At 45.0% G+C, this 23,666-nt stretch overlaps 1 protein-coding gene across 1 annotated transcript in view; it reads right to left on the reverse strand.

Annotated features, from left to right (window-relative positions):
• PTPRT (protein tyrosine phosphatase receptor type T) overlaps nt 1–23,666 on the reverse strand; it is a gene marked incomplete at both ends in the record, with an annotated part of 1,086,576 nt that overhangs the window by 117,925 nt on the left and 944,985 nt on the right. The window contains 1 exon segment of the mRNA XM_082671082.1: nt 1,831–1,976. Within this exon segment, the coding sequence (XP_082527208.1) occupies nt 1,831–1,976 (146 nt within the window).

Raw genomic sequence — 23,666 nt, forward strand, 5'->3', positions numbered from 1 at the left:
AGACTTGGTGGCCAAATATAAAGTGAGCATCTTGACTGGATACTGGATCAAAAGATAGTAACAATTAGAGAGAACATTTTAGGGCCATGGGGGAAATTCAGCTATGGACTCTGGTCTATTAGAGATTGAAACAAGGTTATGTTTCTTGGGTAAAATAATTTCATTGTGTCTATGCTGAGGAGCTGTCCTAGTCCTCAGGAAACACATGCTGAATTCTCTGGAGGGGGAGTGTCATGATGCCTAAAACTTACTTCTAAATGGTTCATAAAATTATATTTATATATATATACACACACACACACACATATATATATATAAAATGTATGTATACATATAGTGTGTGTGTGTATATGAGAGAGAGAGAGAGCAAGTATTGCAAAATGCGAACAACTGGTGAATCTAGGTAAAGACTACATGCGCATTCATTTTACCATTTTTTTCAGTCTTTATAGGTTTAAAACAAAATCTCTCTTTCCCAAGGTAGCAAGTCAATATTTGAAAATAGCTGCTGTTGCCTCTTTCAAAGTTCAGCCTTCTTAACAGGGTGCCCGTAAGGACCCCCCTGCGTGGCTTTTACAAATCCACATCCTGAGTCCCCGTCCCACTCCCCGTGCCCCAGGAGATTTGGATTCAGCAGGTAAGGTGTGGGGCTCAGGTATGCGGATTTTGAAAACTGCCTCAGGTAGGTGCTGTGGTACACTGGAGGTTAGGAATCATGGGTCTGAGGTACCCTTGGATCCTGGACCCATCAGGAAGCAGCTATGTAACTGTGGGAAGGTCAGCCAAACACTGAGCTCTGCATACATCATCTATAAAATGGGAACAATCATACTAAGCATCTCACAAGGCTGTGGTACAGACGAAGGTGGTCTGTAAATACTTGTTTCCTTTCTTTCTTCATCCTCATAGATCCCCGTCATCCCAAACTGACCTTATCTGAGTGATTTTTACAAAGTATGATTTCGTCCCTTTGCCACTGGCACAGTGTAGGGGGAACATTTGTCTCTGCTCATATTCCTTTAGACTTCCTGCTTTCCCCACTTTGGAGCAGAGGCTGGGGAATCTAGCATTTCTACGCAATTCAGAAAAAGAACTGCTTTTCAGAAAGTTAAGAGCAAAAGTCAGCACTCTTGAGTCTGATCCCCAAGATCAGACTAAACTAAACTAGCTTTAGCTCACTAGTCTTGATGTTCTCCTCGATGGGGTGAACCCTGAAATTGTAGCCACTACAATTAGCTTGGGATCCTGTATTAACTCTGCATGAGGACACCGTCGCTCTTGACTAAATGCCACTTGGACCACTAGCTGTGTCTTGAAACCGACCAAGGCTTGGAAGGCATGCCTTCCAGTTCTGGATACGTTACTCATCAGCCATGGGACTCTGGAGAAGTCTGAGCCTCAGTTTCATAAGCTGAGAAATGGAGACAGTGATGACGCGTAACTCATCTACTTTATGTGCAGCACCGTTTTGATAACTGTAAGACACTCAGTTCAGCTTGGCATATTTTTCTCCTTAAGGGCACAACCATGTCTTCCTTCTTCTTCTTTTTTTTTTTTTTCTCACTATTATTAGTTTTAACCTGCCTCTGTGTACACAAGCAGCAGTTAAGATGGCTTGCCCTCATTTCCATCTGCTTTGAGGTTCTGAAATTCTCTTTTTCGGATGGGTGGCCCCATGTCTTTGCCAGGGAGCACCTTCATCCTGGACCACCCCAGGGAAGCATCCAGACTCCATGTCCTATAGCACCTGACACTGTGAGGGGTCAACAGCAGAGGTACCAGGGTCAAGCGGGTACGGACGTCCCCTTCCCCTTAGTTGGCTCAACTTACTGAATCCGTTAACGTCCTGTGAGCTAGAGAAGCCTTCGTCGTTGCGGCCGGTGCTGAGCTTGGTGGTGGGTTTGTCGGCCGAGGCCACGGGCCCCATCTCCCTCTGCGCTCCACTCTGTGTCTCCTTCTGCTTCTTGGCCAGCTTCCTTTGGGACATGTGCAAGGGGAATAAAATCACAGTCAGATGGTGACAGTTGCATCCAAGCACCGGAAGATCAGACTGTTCTTTTTCCCCATCCATCATCCTCAACCCCCAAACCTGGTCCATTTTCCAGAAACAGAGTCAAGGCAGGTCTTCCAAGGTCAAGGTGGAATAAACCTAAGTCTTCCTGAAACTGCTAAAGGCCTCCATTTGCTCAGAAATATGACATTTATCCTGCCTCATCCTCAGCAATGGGTGTGTTCTTTACTTGAGCTTAAAATGGGAAATAATGAGATTTGCACAACACTTTCCTTACTCTCCCTTGAAAGGGAAGAAGAGGCAGGGGGACCTTTCTGTTCCCATGGCTCTGAATGAGATTCACAATGGAGTCTGGCCTTTCTCAGGGATTGAGCTCATGAAATAGCCCACCACACAAAAGTAGAGTGAAGTAGGGGCTGGTGTGGGCAGTGGGTAAGGGTGAAGGTGAGTTAGTCTTATATCTCAAAAGGATAAAGGTTAAAGCAGAACTTGATGCAGTTATTCCCATAGTGACCCTCAGAACCAGATGGGCATTTGGAATGATGATGATGACGACGATGATGATGACGACGACAAAGTATAGCAGTGATGCTCAAACTCGTGTAAATTAGAATCACTCTGAGAGCTGAAAAAGCACACAGATCCTAGATTCATACAAGTAGGACAGGCATTAGACCTCTGGCCACCAAGTTCCCCAGGTGATTCTGACACCAACCACTGGAGGTTGAAACCATCAGCTTTGGCATCAGGCAGACCTGGGTCCATATCCTACCTCCATAGCCTGTGGCTGCATGATACACGGCAAGCTCCTTAACCTCAGTAAGTTCTGAACTTAACAGGCCAACCTCATAGGGATTAAGTGAGGATTAAGTGAGATAATGTGTTCGGAGCACAGCGCCTGGCACACAGTGAATGTTGAACACGTGGCAGCTGCTACTCTTGTTTTTGTGTCATCACCACTGGTCCAACTGCATTCCGCTGCTGGAATCCTCTCTCCAACAGTCCCGCTGTGGAATCCCATCCCCCCTGGATTACAGCAAGTGATGGAGGCTTTGGCAGCTCACTGGGAGGCTGAGGGTTGAAAAGTTCTTTGTATGGATCTGAAATCTACTCCCTTTAAACGTCAACTACTGGGTCTCAGATTAATTGCCAGAGATATAAAAATATGACTAACCCCACTTGCATACGACAGTTTTTCAAATATTTCTAAATAAACAACCTGGTCCCTCTGAGTTTACCCAACATTTATGTATCTAAATACAGTAATTTTGTTCCTATCATGTGCAAGGCTATGGGTTGCACATTAAATATCTGGAGGGTATATTCTCCCAGGTCCCTTGCTCCATTTTTTCACAGGACTTGGCTTCCAATCCAATCTTGGTCTCTCCTATTTTAACACGGAAAGGACGTGTTTCCGTGATGTCCCAGAGAGGTCAAATTCAGCACCACCTAGGAAATATCCAAAGGTGAGCCCATCTGATAATGAAACAGGCAGTTTCAAGAGGTAATGATCCCCCTGTCAGAGGAGGGTAAACCTAGACTCAGAAGTATTCTAGAGGCTTTCATCTAGGATCACTTCTAGTTTGATGGTATTTTCCTTCACATGGAGTTAATCTAGCTGTAGACCGCACAGAAGAATGGCAGGTGGCACACTCAAGTGAGGAGAGAAAATGTATAAAAGGACTACTGACCAAGTGAGAAGGGTGTAAGGGGAACCCGAGGTATAATACAGTGATAGGAAAGCTGTTCATCACCTGTGGGTCCAGGCGGACAAGCAGAGGAGGCAGCAACCAGAACCCAAAAGGCGTTGTGAAGAGTAGGACACCTGTATAGAAGCAGTGAACTTCTCCCAAGGGATCCAGCCAGTCCTGGATGGCCCCCACAGAGAGGGAACCAGAGGCACAGACTCCCTGACTACATCCTCCCTCCCCCACCTGACCTCCTAGAGTGGCTCACATTAGCTGAACCCAACTGGAAGCCAAAGGCATGGCATCCATTTAGATCTTGCTCTGTAAGCAGACAGCAGAGTAGAGAAGCGTGGAGAGTGAATCTGGATCCAGGAAGAGAAGAGCTTTTGTCTGTTTGAAGACAAATGCAGCCTAAAATGCAATTCCTCTTCTTTTTTGTTTTTCTTTCTTTTTTTTTTTTTAATTTGCCTGGGGAAAGAAGGGCGCTCAGGAATAGAAGTGCATCTTTTGGTTACAATGCTGTGGCCACAGGCATGCTGCTCCACTAGTGAAACTATTCCAGGCAGACAGAAAAACAAGAAATGAAGCATTCGGTCACTTGGGCCTTTTCTCACCATTGGCAGGCAATTGGCCAGCAGGCAGGGGGAACACAAATGAAAGAAAAACGAGTAATTCTGCTACTGATGACATTTCAAAGTTTTATTCTTCATTTATTATCAAAAAGGAGTGTGTTTCAAAATGTATAGGTGGAGCTTCCCTGGTGGTGCAGTGGTTAAGAAACTGCATGCCAATGCAGGGGACACGGGTTCGCACCCTGGTCCGCGTGGATCCCACGTGCCACGGAACAACTAAGCCCGCGCGCCACAACTACTGGGCCTGCGCTCTAGAGCCCGTGCTCCGCAACAAGAGAAGCCACCGCAATGAGAAGCCCACGCACCACAACGAAGAGCAGCCCCTGCTCGCCACAACTAGAGAAAGCCCGTGCACAGCAACGAAGACCCAACACAGCCAAAAATAAATAAATAAGTTAAAAAAAAATGTATATGTGACCTTCTTAATCATAAATTTGAAAAGATATACAGCAGACCCTCTGCCTCCATCTGAGTTCTGCTCACACCGCCCCAGCAGGAAATAAAAGGAAATCCGATAAGAAAATTAACTTTCAAACTATAAATGAGCATGTACTGGAGGCTTTGATATTTCCTTAGGGCAGAACTCCCAACCAATCTCATTCTATTCAGGGTAAGATAATATGGAAAGAGTTGTCTTAGGCACAAATCACTGGTTTCCAAAGGAATAAAAAAAAAAAGGTCTTGCTGCATCTATGAAAAACGGCATTTTACAGAAATGTTTGGGTAGCTCTGAACCCCTGGATAAAAAAAAAAAAATTAATGGAGCCTCTCTAAAACATAGATATTTAAAAACTGGACAACGGAGTGGTAAAAATCTCAGGTTTTTACATCCTTACTTTTTCACCCATGGTTGACACTATGTTTTCATAGTGATGATGATGCTATATAAAAATTTTAAAATATGCAGACAGGTGTTTCAGCTACAAAATGGAAATGGAAGGGATGTAGAAGGAAATAAAACACAAAACCATACTTTTGGGATCTTATTCAAAATTTAATCACTAAAAACCCTCTTAGTAATTTAGGAAAAATCGTATTTATTCCTATAGTCATAGAGTTTAGCTGATCCCCTTCCCTTTTTCCTGAAGAGAGGGGGACATCCCAAACTTGGGAGTGGGGCATACAAGACCTATGGCTCCAGGCTTCAACTCAGCCTTATTTTCCACACGTGTCTCCTTTTAGGAAACACCAACTACCTCATCTTCCTGTCCTAACCATTCCTCAGTACTCCCTACTCCTCAATGTGCCCCCATTCTTCTCCCCGGGCCACCTCCTCTTCATCCTTCGAGGCTCAGTGGCATTCAAATGTCACATCTTGGGCTTCCCTGGTGGCGCAGTGGTTGAGAGTCCGCCTGCCGATGCAGGGGACGTGGGTTCGTGCCCCGGTCCAGGAAGATCCCACATGCCGCGGAGCAGCTGGGCCCGTGAGCCGTGGCCGCTGAGTCTGCGCGTCTGGAGCCTGTGCTCCGCAGCGGGAGAGGCCACAGCAGTGAGAGGCCCGCGTACCGCAAAAAATAAATAAATAAATAAAAAATGTCACATCTTGCTCCCTAAACAGATGTGTGGTTTTCTCTTACGGGCTGACTCTCCCATTGAACACAAATTTGCTTAGCACCTACACGTGCCAGTCTCTGCTGGATGTAAGAAGTTCATAGCGTCAAACACTGGACATGATCTTGACCTTCATAGAACACAGACACTAGAGGCAAAGACAGGCACTAAACAGGTAAATACACGAATCGATACAAAATCACAAAGGTGATTTTCCTTCTTTTCCAAGAAGGAAAAATACATATAGCTAGGGGAGAGCAGCAAATCGCTGGTCTGAACCCTGTCAGGAGATCAAGGAGGGCCTCGCTGCCATGTCAGCCAAGCACTTGACTAATCCAATTGCGGTGATTCAACCCTCCTACCCAGGAAGGCAAGAACCTCTTGGGTGAACCTCTTTCGACTTCCTGTACCTACTCCAATTTCTTGCTGAGTGTCTGGCACACAGCCAGAGCTCAATAAATTTGTTGTGCAAATTTATGTTTAAAAGTCTACAATCTGAAGTGTAGAAAAGACTGTCATTCTACTCTGAGTACAAATTATAACCACTTAAAAAAAAGATATATGCAAGGAAAGAGGAAGAAAAAGCTGCATGAAACTAGTTTGTGGCCTGAAATACTTCCAGTTAATGAATTATTTTTGTCTAAGAACTTAGCATTTCCTTCCTGGGGTGTCTGAAGAATTGATGGAATGTTCATATAAGTCAGAGACTTTTTTTTTCCTCAGAGCCCACAGAATAGCCATAGCTATAGAATGTTTTTTAAAAAAAACTCATATAAGATAGTCACATGATATATGGGATGGTCGCATAACTCATGCTGTCCTCACAACCCTCGAGACTCAAGCACTTGTGACTTCCCGAACTTGGAATTTTTTCCCGCAGTTGTCCTGAGATTCCCGCCAATTGGGCCACACAATTTCACCAGCAGGGGGTACCAAGAGCTGTTAAAAAGAGAGCATTGTACAAGCCTATCTATTCCTCTGCTGGGTCACCTCTAGAGCTGAAGAATGTTTTAAGACATAGCGATCCGAAGTTCCCTGCTTCTGACAGGTTGGGACAACGTGATGTGGCTGGTGGTATTCTTCCTTCTAACAGATCACTCGGAGGGTCCCCCGACTTTTGCTGGTGAGCTGAGCGAGGGTAGGTGGCCAGGGATGTGCCCACGATGGACCATGACTTCTGTGGTTCATCCTGAGCACCACTCTTGATAAGGGAGGGTGGCAGGTGGAATGGCTCCACGGAGAGGACTGTAAGGGCTGTGAAAGGTTCTGGAATCATGCTATGAGAGGAGAAGGAAGAGTGTCTGAAACAGGGATGTTTCTCATGGAGAGGGAACATTCTGGAATGCCCTCTTCACACACGTGACATCTGGCTCTGTGTGGTCCCAGGGGTCAGAATTAGAACCACCACATTGGCTTGACACAAGGAAGAAATTTCTAGCAAAGTGGAACTGCTTGGGTCTCTTGTGCAAGTGCCTAGTGCCGAACTGCCCTTCCCACGTTTTCTTCTTTGGCAACCTTCTCTTCACCTTTAAGGGGCCAACTCAAAGGCCCCCTACTCTTAGAAGTCTTTGTCTCCTCCCTAAAGTTAGTAGTTTATTTCTCTTTGCACATTAATTGGTTGGAAAAATATTTAATGAGCACCTACTTTGTAGGTGGTTAGACAGAAGTGGCTGTTAGACAGCAGGAGACCATGATGTGAAAAGCCAGACATGACCCCTGCTCTGTTTAGGCTTTTGGAAGTAATGAGCCCTCCATTATTGGAGGAGTTCACAGAGAGACTCAGAAACTACCTAGGAAAGAGGTGGTAGGGATTCCAGCATCTGGACCCTGCAAAACCCTTGAATATGTGGGTGGAGAACAGAAGACCCGGACAATTGAGGGAGAGTGTTGGTTCCATAGGCTCTTCCCTGGATGTGAAGAGCCATATGCCCACTTTCCAGGGGAGACACTGACCAGGCACTCTTTCCTTTCTCCATAGGGTTTTCACTGACCCATCCTCCACTGGCATCTCTGGACAGACTTTCCTGGGAAAACACAAAGGGTGGAATCCTGGAGCCAGAGAGATATCTCAGTCCACACGAGGTAGACAAAGAAAACACAGCTGAAACTCTACTCCTATTAAAAGCCGGCATTGTGCTCTTTGAAGCCCGGACAGACACTTCTATGCTGACATGATTGAATCTCTAATTAAATTTATACATCAGAAACTGGAAGGGAACTGCACCATTCTCTTATTTTGTAAAAGAAACTGAGGCCAGACAGAGGAGGAGCTTAGACAAGTCATGCAGCATTTCAGTGGAAGCCACAGGACCCTAACCTTGCTTTCTGCCTGCCAGCTCAGGACACCTGTTCCAACTTTCCTCTACCTCTCCTTCTGGGATAAAACCAGAAGTGCAAGTTCAGTCCATGGTAACAATTCTAGCCCCTTATGAATGCAGCAAAACCTCATTAATCCAAACTCCACTAACTCAGAATAACTGTAGTTGAGGCAGAGGCTGGGCTACCGCACAGCAGAGTTGATAGTGTAAACCAGGATACAGAAAAGTGCAGGATTAAAAGGAGAACACACCACTTTCTCTTCTTTCAGGAGGCAGGATGGCACAGCAGTTAACATCAACTTTGGTGCCAGACAGCCTGGCATCAAAACCTGGCTCTATCTCAGACTAGCTGTGTGAGTTCTTGCAAGTTACACATGCCTTTGCATGTCAGTTTCCTCCTGTCTATAGAATTGCAGGTAGCAGCAGTGCTTCCAGGGAAAGGGAAGTGTTTGTGAAGATTAAATGGTGTGTAGTTACCAAAGCATTTCCCCAGTGCGTGGTACACAGTAAGCACTCAGTAAATGCTCTCTGGTTATCTTTTTTTTTTTTTGCGGTACGCGGGCCTCTCACTGTTGTGGCCTCTCCCGTTGCAGAGCACAGGCTCTGGACGCGCAGGCTCAGCGGCCATGGCTCACGGGCCCAGCCGCTCTGCGGCATGTGGGATCCTCCCAGACCGGGGCACGAACCCGTGTCCCCTGCATCGGCAGGCGGACTCTCAACCACTGCACCACCAGGGAAGCCCAGAACTGATGCTTTTTAAATGACTGTTACCGGTTGAACTGTGTTCCCCTAAAAGATATACTGAAGTCCTAACCTCTGGTACCTGTGCATGTGACCTTATTTGGAAATAGGGTCTTTTTTTTTTTAAATAATCTCAAAAATTTTATTGCCTCTTTACAGAATTAGATATTTTACTTTAGAAATATTTTACTAATATGACAGGAAAAAAGTCATTACCATTCGTTTTGTTCACTCATAACCATTCTCAGCAACCTCAAGTTAAAAAGGAGATACAATTTTAGAAAAATACAAAAAATCATGAAGTGTTTCCTTAATAAGATAGCAGTTTCTAAAACTTCTCCCAAAATCCTACTAAAATATTTATAATACGGAGAAAAAAGGGAAAACCCACAACTGTTCTCAAGTTTTCTAGAAGCAAAATTGGTGGCCAGTGCAGGCTTGGAAAGAGGGTCTTTACAGATGCAATCCAGTTAAGGTGGCCCTAATCCAGTATGACTGGTGGTCTTACAAGGAGGGGAATTTGGACAGAGACGCACGGGGAGAGGGCTGTGTAAGGACAGAGGAGGAGAGTGGAGTGAGGCAGCTGCAAGCCAAGGAATGCTGAGGATTTTACAGCCATCACCAGCAACTACGGAGAGGCAAGAAGGATTCTACTCAGAGCCTCAAAGGGAGCCTGACCCCCACTGACACCTTGATTTCAGACTTCCAGCCTCCAGAACTGTGACAGAATACATTTAGTTGTTTTAAACTATCACCTTGTTATGGCAGTCCTACGAAATGAATACATTGATCATGAAACAATAAATCCTAAATTTACTGTATTTATTTAATAAACATGCATATAGCACTTAATCCTTTCCAGGCACTATTTAAGGCTATCACAAACACAGTGTATTAACTTCTTGAATTCTCTTAATAACTCTAGGAGATTGATAGTATTACTAACCCCATTTTGTAGATGAAAGAATGAGGCAGAGTTGAAGTAAGTCACTGAAAGCCACACATGCTTTAAGAGATAGAGCTGGGGGCTTCCCTGGTGGTGCAGTGGTTAAGAATCCACCTGCCAATGCAGGGGACACGGGTTCAAGCCCAGGTCCGGGAAGATCCCACATGCCGCAGAGCAACTAAGCCCGTGCGCCACAGCTACTGAGCCTGCACTCTAGAGCCTGCGAGCCACAACTACTGTAGCCGGCACGTCTAGAGCCTGTGCTCCACAACAAGAGAAGCCACTGCAATGAGAAGCCCGCGCACTGCAACGAAGAGTAGCCCCCTGCTCGCTGCAACTAGAGAAAGCCTGCACGCAGCAACGAAGACCCAGCACAGCCAAAAATAAATAAATTAATTAATTTTAAAAAAAGAGAGAGCTGGGATTCAAACTCAGGCAGTCAGGCCTCTGAATGTTCTTTAAGATTCCCTGTTATGTCACGCTAAGTCAAGGACCCACACATGTATACCCGTGTCCCAAAGCTTTCTCAGCTGGCTCCTTGCCTCTCCAGGCAAACACACAGTGACACGTATAAGCACATACATGCAGCCAGAAAGCTGACATTTGTATCCACTCACATCCTTTAGGCATTACACATCCTGTCTGCTCATTACCTCTGTTGGGTACCAATCCTGGAAGATAACTGGTGGGTCCTTCCTCTCCTACCCCCATCACCCTACCTTGGGGCTTCTCCATGCTTCCACCAGAATGGCAAAGTTACAGAAGCAGTAGTAGCACAACTCATCACAATTCAAAAGGTCAAGGGACCTTGGCCACCACCTCTGACACCTCCATCTCTCTGCTGTCTTGCGCTCCATGTGTGTGCCTCTACCTGCCTCTGCTTCTCTCGCGGCCTGTGGCTGCCTTTCTGTTTTCCTTGCCTGGGTGGGCTCTCTTTCCACTAAGGACAGAGTCAGACCCAGTCTGACGATCTTCTGGAGTGGGGCAGGGGAATCTGCATAGCAGAGGACCTAAGACAGAGGCAAGGCCCTCCTGCTGCTGGGTACATGGCCACACTACCCCTTAGATCCTCAAGAAGAGCCTAGTGGGAACTGCATCGGCTCTGGAACAAGACTGCCTGAGTCCAAATCCTGCCTCCACAGTTTACTGGCTATGTAGCCTTGGACAATTACTTAGCCTCTTTGTAACTCAGTTTCCTCATCTGTTAAATAGGCATAATTATTGTGAATTCTCACAACAACCATTTGCAGTAGATGCTGACTTATAAATATTAAAGTATTTACAATAGGATCTGTCATCTCCCAAACGAGCTCCATATAAGTGTTGGTTAAATACTAGGCAATGGGAAGGAAATAAATGCTTCAGAGGAACATGAGGACAGAATCTATGGCACAGACAGTGGGAACTTCCCTGAATGCTTTCAGACCACTGGGCTCTGAAACCCTGGGCTAGACAAAATGCCCTCTGCTCTTAGCGTTGCGGAAATATCACGGACCTTGGCCCCAGGCTAACCTGGTTCTAACCAGCTGCGTGATCATGACTGTGGCTCTGTCTCTACGAGACTCATGCGTAGAAAAGTATTTGATAAGCCCTATTTCACAGAGTTACTAGGATGATTAGAAATAATGTGTTAATTCTCTAGCATGGTCTTTGGCCTATAACAGACACTCAGCAAATGCTATTTCTTTTTCTCCCCCTTCTTCATACTGGCCATCTGCATTCCTTCTTCCTTGCTTTTTTTCTTTTTTTCTTTTTTTGCGGTACGCGGGCCTCTCACTGTTGTGGCCTCTCCCGTTGCGGAGCACGGGCTCCAGACGCGCAGGCTCAGCGGCCATGGCTCACGGGCCCAGCCGCTCCGCGGCATGTGGGATCTTCCTGTACCGGGGCATGAACCCACGTCCCCTGCATTGGCAGGTGGACTCTCAACCACTGTGCCACCAGGGAACCCCCATGCTTTATTTTAATTTTAACTTGGTGTCTGATCTGCTCCCTGAGATGAACACTCCAGAGAACCAAGGTAACTACTGAATACTTTTTCTTTCTCTGCCCCTTTTGATCCATCCATACCTTGTGCTTATTCGACCATAAACCAAGCCAGATACTCGGACAGATACTTTTCTCCCAGTCACTCTTTGACCCTCAGTTTCAGGCCATTACAAGTTATAGAATCTTGGATTCTCTGGGCTGGAAAGTCATTCTCCCACCCCAGCTGGGAGACCCCTTGCAACATCCCCAGCAGGTGGATGTCCCCCTCTCCACCCCTGTGACTGTCCAACTCCAGAGACAAGGGCTCATCACCTCTTCAGGCAGCCCCTTCTAGGTCCCTATATGAGGATTAGTCTCTGAGCTGAGGCTGAGCTGAACTCTGCCTCTTATTTCTTATGCCCTCTTGGACACCGGTCGATGGTCTGCCTGCTTTTCACATCTAGCCTGTGCATGGATGAACTGATGGCTATCACCTTCCAAACTTTATCCCAAGCAACCTCTTCCAAGCAATCTCTCCTGATCACCGAGGCTCTGTGTTCCTTCCCCAGCTCAGCCAACCTCCTTCTGCATTTCACACCCCTGTACCCGCACCTCTTCTCAGATCTCAACCCAGGGCTCCCAGGGGTGCTCTCTCTTTTACCCCCAGCCCACCCCAGACCTTTACTCCCCATCCAGAAATCACTCCTGCTTGCCAGATGGTCAGCCTCCATGGTTATCTCCCCTGCTAGACTGTAACTGCAGGGGCAAGGTCCATGCCAGCCTTGTTCACCTTGTGCAGATAGGGCCTTACACAGATAGGGCCTTGCACAGATAGGGCCTTGCACACATAGGGCCTTGCACAGATAGGGCCTCACACACATAGGGCCTTGCACAGTTTTGGGCACAAGCAGGTACTCAGTACACACTTGTTGAATTAATGTATTAACAGATAATCACAAATCCTTCAAGTTCCATCTCAAACACCACTTGTTCCAGGAGGCATTTTCTGACCTCTCCCTTATGGGACATACCTCACTTCTGTTTTATATCCTAGTCGTTGGCCTGCTCACTCTCCTCGCCCCTCATTATAACAATTTGCATAATGCGTATTAGTTCATATATTTCCTCTAGCACCTAGTTCAGCACTTGGCACCATGTTGTAAAAGCTTTAAAACTGTTAACTGATGAAATGAATGAATGGATGGCACTTTTAATTCATTTATTGCTCCATTCCATATTTGAGCACCCTCATGACTTAGGCTTGACACTTTTTTTTTTGTTACGCAGGCCTCTCACTGCTGTGGCCTCTCCCGTTGCGGAGCACAGGCTCCGGACGCGCAGGCTCAGCGGCCATGGCTCACGCTCCACGGCATGTGGGATCTTCCCGGACCGGGGCACGAACCCGTGTCCCCTGCATCGGCAGGCGGACTCTCAACCACTGCGCCACCAGGGAAGCTCCAGGCTTGACACTTTTAATCTACTTCTGCACAAAGTGTTGGACTTGAACGGGTTCTACTTGCTATTCTACAAGTTGGCCTTTTGCTGCAGATGGTGCACGGCAGTGATTCTCAAACCTGAGGGCACATCAGAAGCACCTAGGAAGCATGTTAAAACAGGGATTGTTGGGCTCCACTCTCAGACTTTCTGAGAGTACAAGATAAGGCCTGAAAACCTGCATTTCCAACTCCCTGGGAGATGCTGGGACTATCCTTGGAGAACTACTGGTCTGTGGGATGTCATCTCCTGCCCCATTGGGGAACACATGCCATTTATCTCCTGTCTTTTCACCATTGGTCATCTGAAACCTTATTCCCATCACCCACCCCATCCCATTTCTCCTAAAACTGCCAGTAAGCATAATATACCCTTTAGTCGAGGATTCCCATTTTCCTGGGACTTTATCCTAATAAAATAATAGTAAAAAAGGAGAATACATATATTATGCAGATAATACTGGAAAACCCAGCTTCGCATATGCCAGGCGTTCTCGACGGTGGCACTACTGACATTTTGGGCAGGATAATTCTTTGCTGTGCAGGCTGTGCACTGCAGGATGTTCAGCTGCACCCTTGGCCTCCACCTAACAGGTTCCAGGGGCTCCTCCCACTCCCAGCTGTGACAATCAAAAATGTGTTCAGGGCTTCTCTGGTGGTGCAGTGGTTGAGAGTCCGCCTGCCGATGCAGGGGACGTGGGTTCATGCCCTGGTCCGGGAAGATCCCACATTCTGCGGAGCGGCTGGGCCCGTGAGCCATGGCCTCTAAGCCTGCACGTCCGGAGCCTGTGCTCCTCAATGGGAGAGACCACAACAGTGAGAGGCCCGCGTACCGCAAAAAAAAAAAAAATGTCTCCAGACACTGTCCAGTGTCCCAGGGGCAGGGGGTGGGCAGAACTGCCCTGTGCCTGATTGAGAACCACTGCTATATACGTAGGACCGTAATAGTTTACCAGTTAGTAAATACTACCATGTATTAGGTACTTTCAAAGATTACCTTCTGTAATCCTCACAGCAACACTATAAAGTGGTGATTATTTCTTCTTTTATAAATGAGGAATCCGAGGCCCCGAGGGTTAAGCCTAAACTCGTGAAACGGGTAAAGGGACAAGGTGGGATTTGAGGCCCCCATTCCTCAGCCTGCAGAGCCCTGCGTGCTCCCACAGCCTGCTCTGTTTCTTCTCTTGGACAGCAAACGATCAGTTACAGCCTCATGACTGTCTAACTGTGGGGGCCCGGTTCAGTAAATTATGGTGTGTCCCCTGGATGGAATATTATACAGCTATTAAAATGATGGACTGTCATTTAAAATGATTACTATATAACAACATAGAAAAGTGCTAACTGGATCACATTAAGTTAAAAAAAAAACCTGGAAATTAAAACTGTGTCTACATTGTGATTATCACTAGGAGAAAGTATATCTAAGCTGATGTGTTAGATTGAAGGTATTAAGGATAATTTTCCTTTCTTCTTTGATATTCATTATTGTTATCGGAATGTCTTTACGATCATTATTTTTAAGTAGCAGCAGGGTAATGAAATTCAAGATGTCAGCTTTGTCATAGTTCCATCTTCCACCTGAATTAGTGGAATTCAGGCTACGCTAAATCCTGGAGTAAGGCAGGGGTCTGGCACACCCTTACCCTCCCAACCGCCCACAGCACTGTTGCATGAATGTTTCTGAACTACAACATCTCTCCTTGAACTGTACAGTCTCCTCCGAGCTCAGCCAGCTGCAAGCATAGAAGAAAATGGCTCTGAAGGTAGCGGTGTGGAACCCTCGGGGAGCCAGGGCTGTTAGGAACACACAGTTTTTGAATAGCAGATGTGTCCGTCCGTCAGACGGTACTGAGCAGTGCGCTGGTCTCATGCATTATGCATCGAGAGTGGCCTGGAACGCTGGCCTGGCCGTGTGGGAGAAGTCTTGCGTAAGGAACATCTGAGGAATTGATTGGAATGTCAAAATGTCATCAAGGATAAATGAATGGATGTGTTACTCTGGCTGTAAGAGGCAGTGCCGGCAAGACGACGGCCAGCCAGCGGGCTGCCCAAGACAGACGGCGTTTGCGATGGAGATTCATGGTCTTTACGCAATGTGAGGTGCTGTGCGGGGAGAAGATCAGACAGAAATGCTCCAGCACTTAAGCACTGTAAAATCACAAGCATGAGATGAATTAATTAGTGAACACTAGGAAGGCGCCTGGTTTGTCTGTCCTCCTGGGGAAAGCCAGGATGGATGGCACTGGGCTGGAGATGATGGGTCTCAACACCAGCCTAAAGAAAGCAACTGAATTTACTGTGCAGTCATAAACCGCAGATGATGGAAAGGTATGTCTGGTCTGCGTTTGTTTTTTTCACGGGTACCGTTTCTGTCTCCTGCCCCAAGCTCTTTGTGTCTGTGCGTCAAGTGTCTTAGGTGACTCTGGGGAGACCCAGAATGGCTACCACTTGCTTCTAATGCCACCATGGGCGAAGGTGGGGGGTGATGACGGTTATCGTAATCCCTCAACCCAGGGGAAAACTCTCGCGAAGCCTGACTTCCCCTGTGGCATCCTATACAGGGGGTGCTCCATCCTCCGGTGATGGGAGGCTCACTATGTCACATTCAACCTGTTCTACTGTTGGACAGGCATCGTTAGAAAGTTCTTCTTCATGCTTCTCCAGCATCTTCCTCCTTGTAAACTTAACAACTAAAACAACGAGAATAGCTAATGCTCCCTGAGCATTTGCCAGGTGCCAGGCACTGTGTGCCCTGGCACAGTCGGGCTACCGCCTTATCTTGTAGCATCCTCATATTGCAGTGTAGGAAACAGGAGACCAGAGAAGGGGAGAAACATGCTCAGGACTACATAGCTAGTATATGGCAGAGCCAGACCCAAACCCAGGTCTGCTTAAAACTAAGTCTTAACATCTTAACGATCACACAAATGTAAGTCCCATAACCTCCTCTTAACAGAGTCTGGCTTTTAGAGCAATACAGAACATGAGAAGGCAAGAACTAATACTTTGAACATGTGTTGGGTACTTTGCTAAGTACCTGGCCTGGGTTAGCCTACTCCATCTTTCATGCAACAGCCTTGTGTTTGTGAAGTAAGTTACTATTTCTCCACCCGAGACCTCTCTTTTCTTGTCTTTTCTGATTTGTTTCTATGTCCATTTATTTTTTATATACAAAAGTCAGTCGCATTCCTATATATTAACAACGAGCAATTCGAATACGAAATAAAAAGAACACTACCATTTACAATAGCACACACACAGAAGAAACATTCAGGTATAAATCCATCAAAATATGCATGGGACCTGCATGCCAAAAACTACAAGAGGGTGATGAAAGAAACCAAAGCAGACCCACACAAATGAAGAGACATACCATGTTCCTGGGCCAGATGGCTCAATATTGTTAAGATGACAGATCTCACCAAACTGATTTACAGATTCAATGCAAGCCCAATCAAAACCCAGTAGGCTTTCTTGCAGACATCCACAAGCTGATTCTAAAATACTACTGCACATTTATTTTTAAAGAAAGAAGGGGGAAAAAAAGCCTTCAAACCTTCACTGTTCAGAAAATGAAACCCGACACCTGTTGTCATATTAAATATCATAATCGTTGGGTACATTTTTAAATAAAATTATTTCTCTATGTCTGGCATAGCTGAATTTGAATAAAATCCTCTCCATGGCACAACCCTATTTATAAGACATTTTAAACAAAAACGTGTTAAGAGACAAAAGGTTGCTCTGTAAAATTAAAAGTGAGACTCAAGAGGCCTATTTAAAAAAAAAGTCACAAAAACAGCCCTAACCCCATCCTCTCTTTAATCTTGGTCCTTATTTCTCCAGTGCAGAATATAAAAGTCATGCAATTGTAAAAAGATGAACGATCCTGTTCCTGTTTGACTCTTGTCCCTTTTACACAGTGAGTGTATTAAAAGGAATGAAGTGGTTGGTACAGGTTTCCCCCCCGCCCCCCGCCAACTCCCATTACAATTTGGAGCAATGGTTATACACCTTCAGGTAGGGACCGACTCTGGATCTTATTCATCTTTTATCTCACCAGGTCTGAGAGGGTGTAATTCTTATCAGTTTTGCTGCTTTATAAAGTAACCTTCAGAATTCTCGTCACAGCCACCTCCCAAGACATGATGAGAACACAGCACCAGTAATTGGCAACTCTCTGTTCCATGGATTTCTTTCTTTAGGTAGCCTGTGCCCTGGTCAGTTTGGTGAGCCTTCATGTCCTTACACTTAAAATGACATTTCCTCACTGGAGTGATGCAAACATTTCATGAGATATCTACGTGAAAGTACTTTGTAAACTGCAGAAACATGAGTGGACATAATAGAAAACAAAATGCAATAATAATAATAACTACAATGTTCCGAGCATCTACAATGTACCAGACACAGAACCAGATGTTGTACATGCAATGTATTATCTTACGTAATCCTGGTAAATCCCCACAGCAACCCTCCAAATTTGGTATTATTGTCCCGCTTTTATAAGATGCAGAAACAGAGGCTTAGAGAAGTTAGGTTAGAAAGTAGTAGGGTCCAGGATTCCAATCCAAGTGCAGTTCATGCTCTTTCACTACAGTGCTGGCCTAGGTTTTAAGTATTATTTTCCTCACCATTCAGAGCTAATGCAAAGTGCTGTTTAAAACCCTTAAGGAGTGGGAGATGAGATTACAGAAGTATGATTTATTGAGCAAACTGCCCCCAGCCTAGATGGCTGGAAGACACCTGCAGAGCAATCTAGAGGATGTATACACTTTGAATCAGCCATGGATCTCCTGGAAAATCCTTAGATCCCACATTTTCATGGTAGTTTTGCTGTGTAAAGCAAAGATAAGACAAAAGAGTGTACGAAATCCCGCATCATATCTGAGGTTAGATTTTTCACCAGAAGTTTTCTCTCTCATCAGTAGATGTCCAAATAATAAATGACAGCGAAGCAAGAGAAAAGTAAAATAAAGTATAGGCAGTCTTAGCTTTTCTCCATTTCTAGAAAAGTGCAGTGTCATTAAGCTGTTTTCCAAAACAAAACAAGCCTTCTTTAATCCTGAGGTTTCAACTTGGTTTATAACCTTAATAAAACCATATTTTCACTCTTTACAAAAATTAAATCCTCCCATCTACTCAGTGCTCTGTGGTGACCTAAATGAGAAGGAAATCCAAAAAAGAGGGGATATATGTATACATATAGCTGATTCACTTTGCTGTACAGTATGAACTAACACAATATTGTAAAGCAACTATACTCCAATAAAAAAAAATTAAACCCTCCCAGTAAAAACAGGGTATTGGCCACACTAACCTTTCAATTTTTCCCCTTAAAAAACATGGGTGGCTGTAATATGCCCAATAATTCCCACTTAGAATGTTCTGCATAGTGGTTCAAAGGCACTGCAAGGAAAAATTGTTCCAGAAATGAACTTACTTACAAAACAGAAATAGACTCACAGACATAGAAAACAAACTTATAGTTACCAAAGGGGAGGGGATGGTATAAATTAGGAGTTTGGGACTAAAATATATACACTACTATATATGAAATAAGTAACCAACTAGGACCTACTGTATAGCACATGGAACTCTACTCAATATCTTGTAATAAGCTACAATGGAAGAGAATGTAAAAAAAGAATATATATATTTATGTATATGTATAACTGAATCACTTTTCTATACACCTGAAACTAACAGAACATTGTAAATCAACTGTATTTCAATAAAAATTTAAACAAAAAATTGCCCCAGAAAGAAGCTCATCCAATGTTCCTTAATTCTGATAAAAAGATTTCATAAGAAGTATTGAGCTTCTTGAGGTTTCATTCATGAAGAGAAGGCTAATGAACAAATATTTCTCAGGAGACTGATTGTGGCTGAGGGGTCTCTACTCTACCATACACCAGTATGAGGAGTAATTGGTATGAGAAATTAAATGCTGTTTTTAAGTGTGCCTGGGGCATTTTCGCCATTTATTAAATGGCTTCTACAAACTTATGAAGAGCATAAGGACTGTCTACCTTGATATCTATAGGGAGGAAGCGGTACCATCAAACAGCGTGTTATCTTCTACAGACTCTGCCCACCGCACTCAGGTGCCAACATTTTAACCAGAGGTGTGTCTATTTGATGATCCCGCGGGGTCAAACTCTCATCTGAGGTTCTGGGTTAGGTGGCCAGACCAAGCCCTCATGCTACTCTTCCAAATGCCTATCTTCCAGGACCCTGGATTCTCAAACTCTCCCACACGAGTGGTTCTCGACAATAGTTTCATATTAGAATAATCTGGGGAACTTTAAAATGTCTAGGTACCACTTGAGACCAGTGAAATCAGTTCTCTAATCTTTCTTTAAAGGTTCTGGCCTGTGCTCCCCTCTCTCTTCGACTGCTCTCCTTAAACATACTCCAGTTCCTCTGAGCTCTGCTCCCAGGAAGGAGGCAACATTCCCAAAGAGACTGTCCAGAGTAGAGTAGCCTCTTCCCCATCTGGAGAACCACACCTCTTTTTAAGGCAGGTTTTGGCAGCCACATCATAAAGGACAAGCCTGTCCCCCAGCCCCTATATATTTAGAAATATCGTGACAGCCCTTCCAGTTTCAACTCCAGCCTTTTCTTTTCTCACTGGCCTATAACATCTTCTTGTGTTAAAATGACATTGTCTACCCGTGTGGTTTTTTTGCCAGAATCATTAGCTGACTCTGATCCCTCACTGAAATCAGCAGGGATGGAAACCAGGAGGAGGGGTGTCCTACCCAATTGCTCAGAGGAGAATTTTTGTAAGTTTAAGAACCACCATCTACAACTGCCCTACTTCATTCTATGTGGCAAATTCTTCTTTCATTAACTTACGTTTGGAAGTTAAAAAACTCTATCTTCCCCCACCCCCGACACACCCAACCACTGCTAGGTTCTAGCTTAGCTCTACCCTTTGATAGATGACAATCTAACGAAATGCAAGTGAAATGAAAACAAAATGGCATGTACATTATATTTTTTAATTTCTTAAGATAATTCCATGAATTGAGCACTATCGTTCCCATTTTACAGATGGGAAACTGAGGCCTGGAGTGCTCAGGACTCACAGCTGCTAAGCAGTGGAACTGGGATTCAAACCTTCCCCTTCCTACTCCAGTCCTTTCTTCCTCTTTTTGTTTTTACTTTCCAAGTTTTTCCTAGCATGTCACCTACCTAGTTATAAAATGTATGAGTGTGTGTGCGTGTGTATTTCAAGAGAATGAGGCCAAGGAGAAAAGTGGGTGAATGTGTTATTTCTTCAGTAAAACATCTTGCCTCTGCCCTATACCAGGCATCCTTTAGCCCATGGTATCTTTCCTCCAAGCTGAATCAGTGACTTCCTTTTCTTTATCACGTCTTCACTGCTCCTCTTTCATGGATTTACAACATTATTTTATAACTGTTTGTTAACATGTCCAAGACACCTTTTAAACTCCTTGAGAGAAAGGTATTTCTTTTTAAATACTTAACACCTAGCTCAGTGCTCAGCACAAAGGAATTGCTCAATAGGTGCTCGTGAATGAAAGAATATGTCATTTAAACATCACGGTTGTTCTGAAATGCAGGCATTATTACCCCCGTTTTACAGATGAGAAACTGAGGTTGAGATGGAGTTCAGTAACTTAACTGAAACTGTGGAGCCCAAGTGCCTAGGGCTCTTTCCTACAGGGCACAGAGACCTGTCTGCTATCTTGCTAAGTACCTCCAAGCCCGACCAGACAACTAGGTAATAAGTGGGAAAGCACTTTGGAAGAGATAAAGCTGTATATACAAACGAGATGTAAATTATCATCATCATCAACATTGCAAAGCTATAACTAAAGCACTTCCTCCCATTAAAAGCACTCTGCCAAAACACTTAGAAAGGCATTTTCCACTTTGTGCATCTCAGCATCCCATCTTCGCTACAGTCCTAGCTGCAAGAGTCATTCTCAGTTTGGGGACGTTTGCTGAAGGCAAGTGCTTTCAGAACTAAATCCGTTCCTGCCCTGGTGACACATTTTTAAGGGGGCACTGTGGCTGGGCACTTCTGACCTTAGTTCTCTCCTCTGGCTGGTTCAGCAACAGGGTCTTACTACACTCTTCTGGGATACACCGTGAGCTCCCCCAGGCAGGAGCTATATGTATTTAGATGCTCACAGCCCTCCTGCCCAGCAAAGGCACAGGTGAGAAGCAAATGCCTATGAATGAATGACTGCCTAAGGAAGGACTTTTTAGAGTTTACTTATTATCAGTGGTTAACAAAGTGGTGACCCAGTTAGTTTGTATACAAAGTGTCTGTAGGCAATGAAGTATGCATGTTCAAGGGCAGGCGGGGGGTATATACATACTCAGAGTAACTTGTCTCCAGTGACCAAATTGAATGGGGGTGTCACAGGTTGGGTTCCTGGAAGTTCGACTCTGAGACAGAGATTGACATGTAGGGGATATGTTAGGAGGAGCTTCTGGAGACAACATCTGTGGAAGGGAAGAGGAGGGAAGGGCAGGAAAGGGAAGGGAGGGGAGGTTAGGGGAGAGACGGGAAGAGGAGGGAAGGGGAGAGCAGGGGAAGAGAGGGGAGGGGAAAGGGAGGGAAAGGGAGGGAAAGGAGGAAAAGTGGGCAGAAGGGGAAGCTGAATGGAGATGTAGCTGCAGTGATGGTTTAAGCCAGCCCCATGGGAAGCTCTGACACTGGACTGATTTTTACACCCCTGTAAAAGTCAGCTATTGACCAGCTATTGGATGACCTTGGGTGAGGCAGCTCTGAAGATCAAGAAGTCCCAAAGGAGGCTGTTATCCAAGAGTTGTCTGCCAGCAGCAGTTCTAGCAACCGGGGTGGGGGCGGGTAAGTCCATTCTTGAAGGGGGATCTGAGTAGCACATCACAACACTGTCCATAGAAACTTCTCTTTCCAATCCTATTTCACTAGGTCATGCCTCTCTGTCCGCAGAGAATTCCCCCACTCTTTTAACTTCTTTATAAAGCTCAGATGTATTTACAGAATAGAAGCATTTAGAATCACACACCTTTCAGGACTTCCCTGGTGGCACAGTGGTTGAGAATCCGCCTGCCAATGCAGGGGACACAGGTTCCATACCTGGTCTGGGAAGATCCCACATGCTGCGGAGCAACTAAGCCCGTGCGCCACAACTACTAAGCCTGCGCTCTAGAACCCACACGCCGCAACTACTGACCCCACACACCACAACTACTGAAGCCCACATGCCTAGAGCCCATGCTCCGCAACAAGAGAAGCCACCGCGATGAGAACCCGCACACGGCAACGAAGAGTAGCCCCACTTGCTGCAAGTAGAGAAAGCCCGTGCATGGCGACAAAGACCCAATGCAGCCAAAAAAAAAGAAAATGGTTCTGAAGAACTTAGGGGCAGGACAGGAATAAAGACACAGATGTAGAGAATGGACTTGAGGATATGGGGAGGAAGGGTAAGCTGGGACGAAGTGAGAGAGTGGCATGGACATATATACACTACCAAATGTAAAATAGATAGCTAGTGGGAAGCAGCTGCATAGCACAGGGAGATCAGCTCGGTGCTTTGTGTCCACCTAGAGGGGTGGGATAGGGAGGGTGGGAGAGAGATGCAAGAGGGAGGGGATATGGTGATATATGTATACGTATAGCTGATTCATTTTGTTATACAGCAGAAACTAACACATCATTGTAAAGCAATTATACTCCAGTAAAGACGTTAAAAAAATTAAAAACAATAAAGATACTAGTGCAGCCATTATGGAGGTTCCTCAAAAAACTAAAAATAGAATTACCACATGATCCAGCAATCCCACTCCTGGGCACATACCTAGACAAACTATGATTCAAAAAGATACATGCACCCCTATGTTCACAGCAGCACCATTCACAATAGCCAAGACATGGAAACAACCTAAATGTCCATCGACAGATGAATGAATAAAGATGTGGTACATATAAACAATAGAATATTAGTCGTCAAAAAGAATGAAATAATGCCATTTGCAGCAACATGGATAGACCTAGAGATTATCATACTAAGTGAAGTAAGTCAGACAAAGACAAATACCACATGATATCGCTTATATGTGGAATCTAAAATACAATACAAATCAACATATCTACAAAACAAAAACAGACTCACAGACATAGAGAACAGCCTTGTGGCTGCCAAGGGGGAGAGGGGCTGGGGAGCGATAGAATGGGAGTTTGGGATTCACAGAGGCAAACTATTAATATAGGATGGATAAACAACAAGGTCCTACTGTATAGCACAGGAAACTATATTCAGTATCCTGTGACAAACTACAATGGAAAAGAATA

This window comes from Grampus griseus, assembly GCF_964374135.1.
Source record: "Grampus griseus genome assembly, chromosome: 14".
NCBI classification, from domain to species: Eukaryota; Metazoa; Chordata; class Mammalia; order Artiodactyla; family Delphinidae; genus Grampus; species Grampus griseus.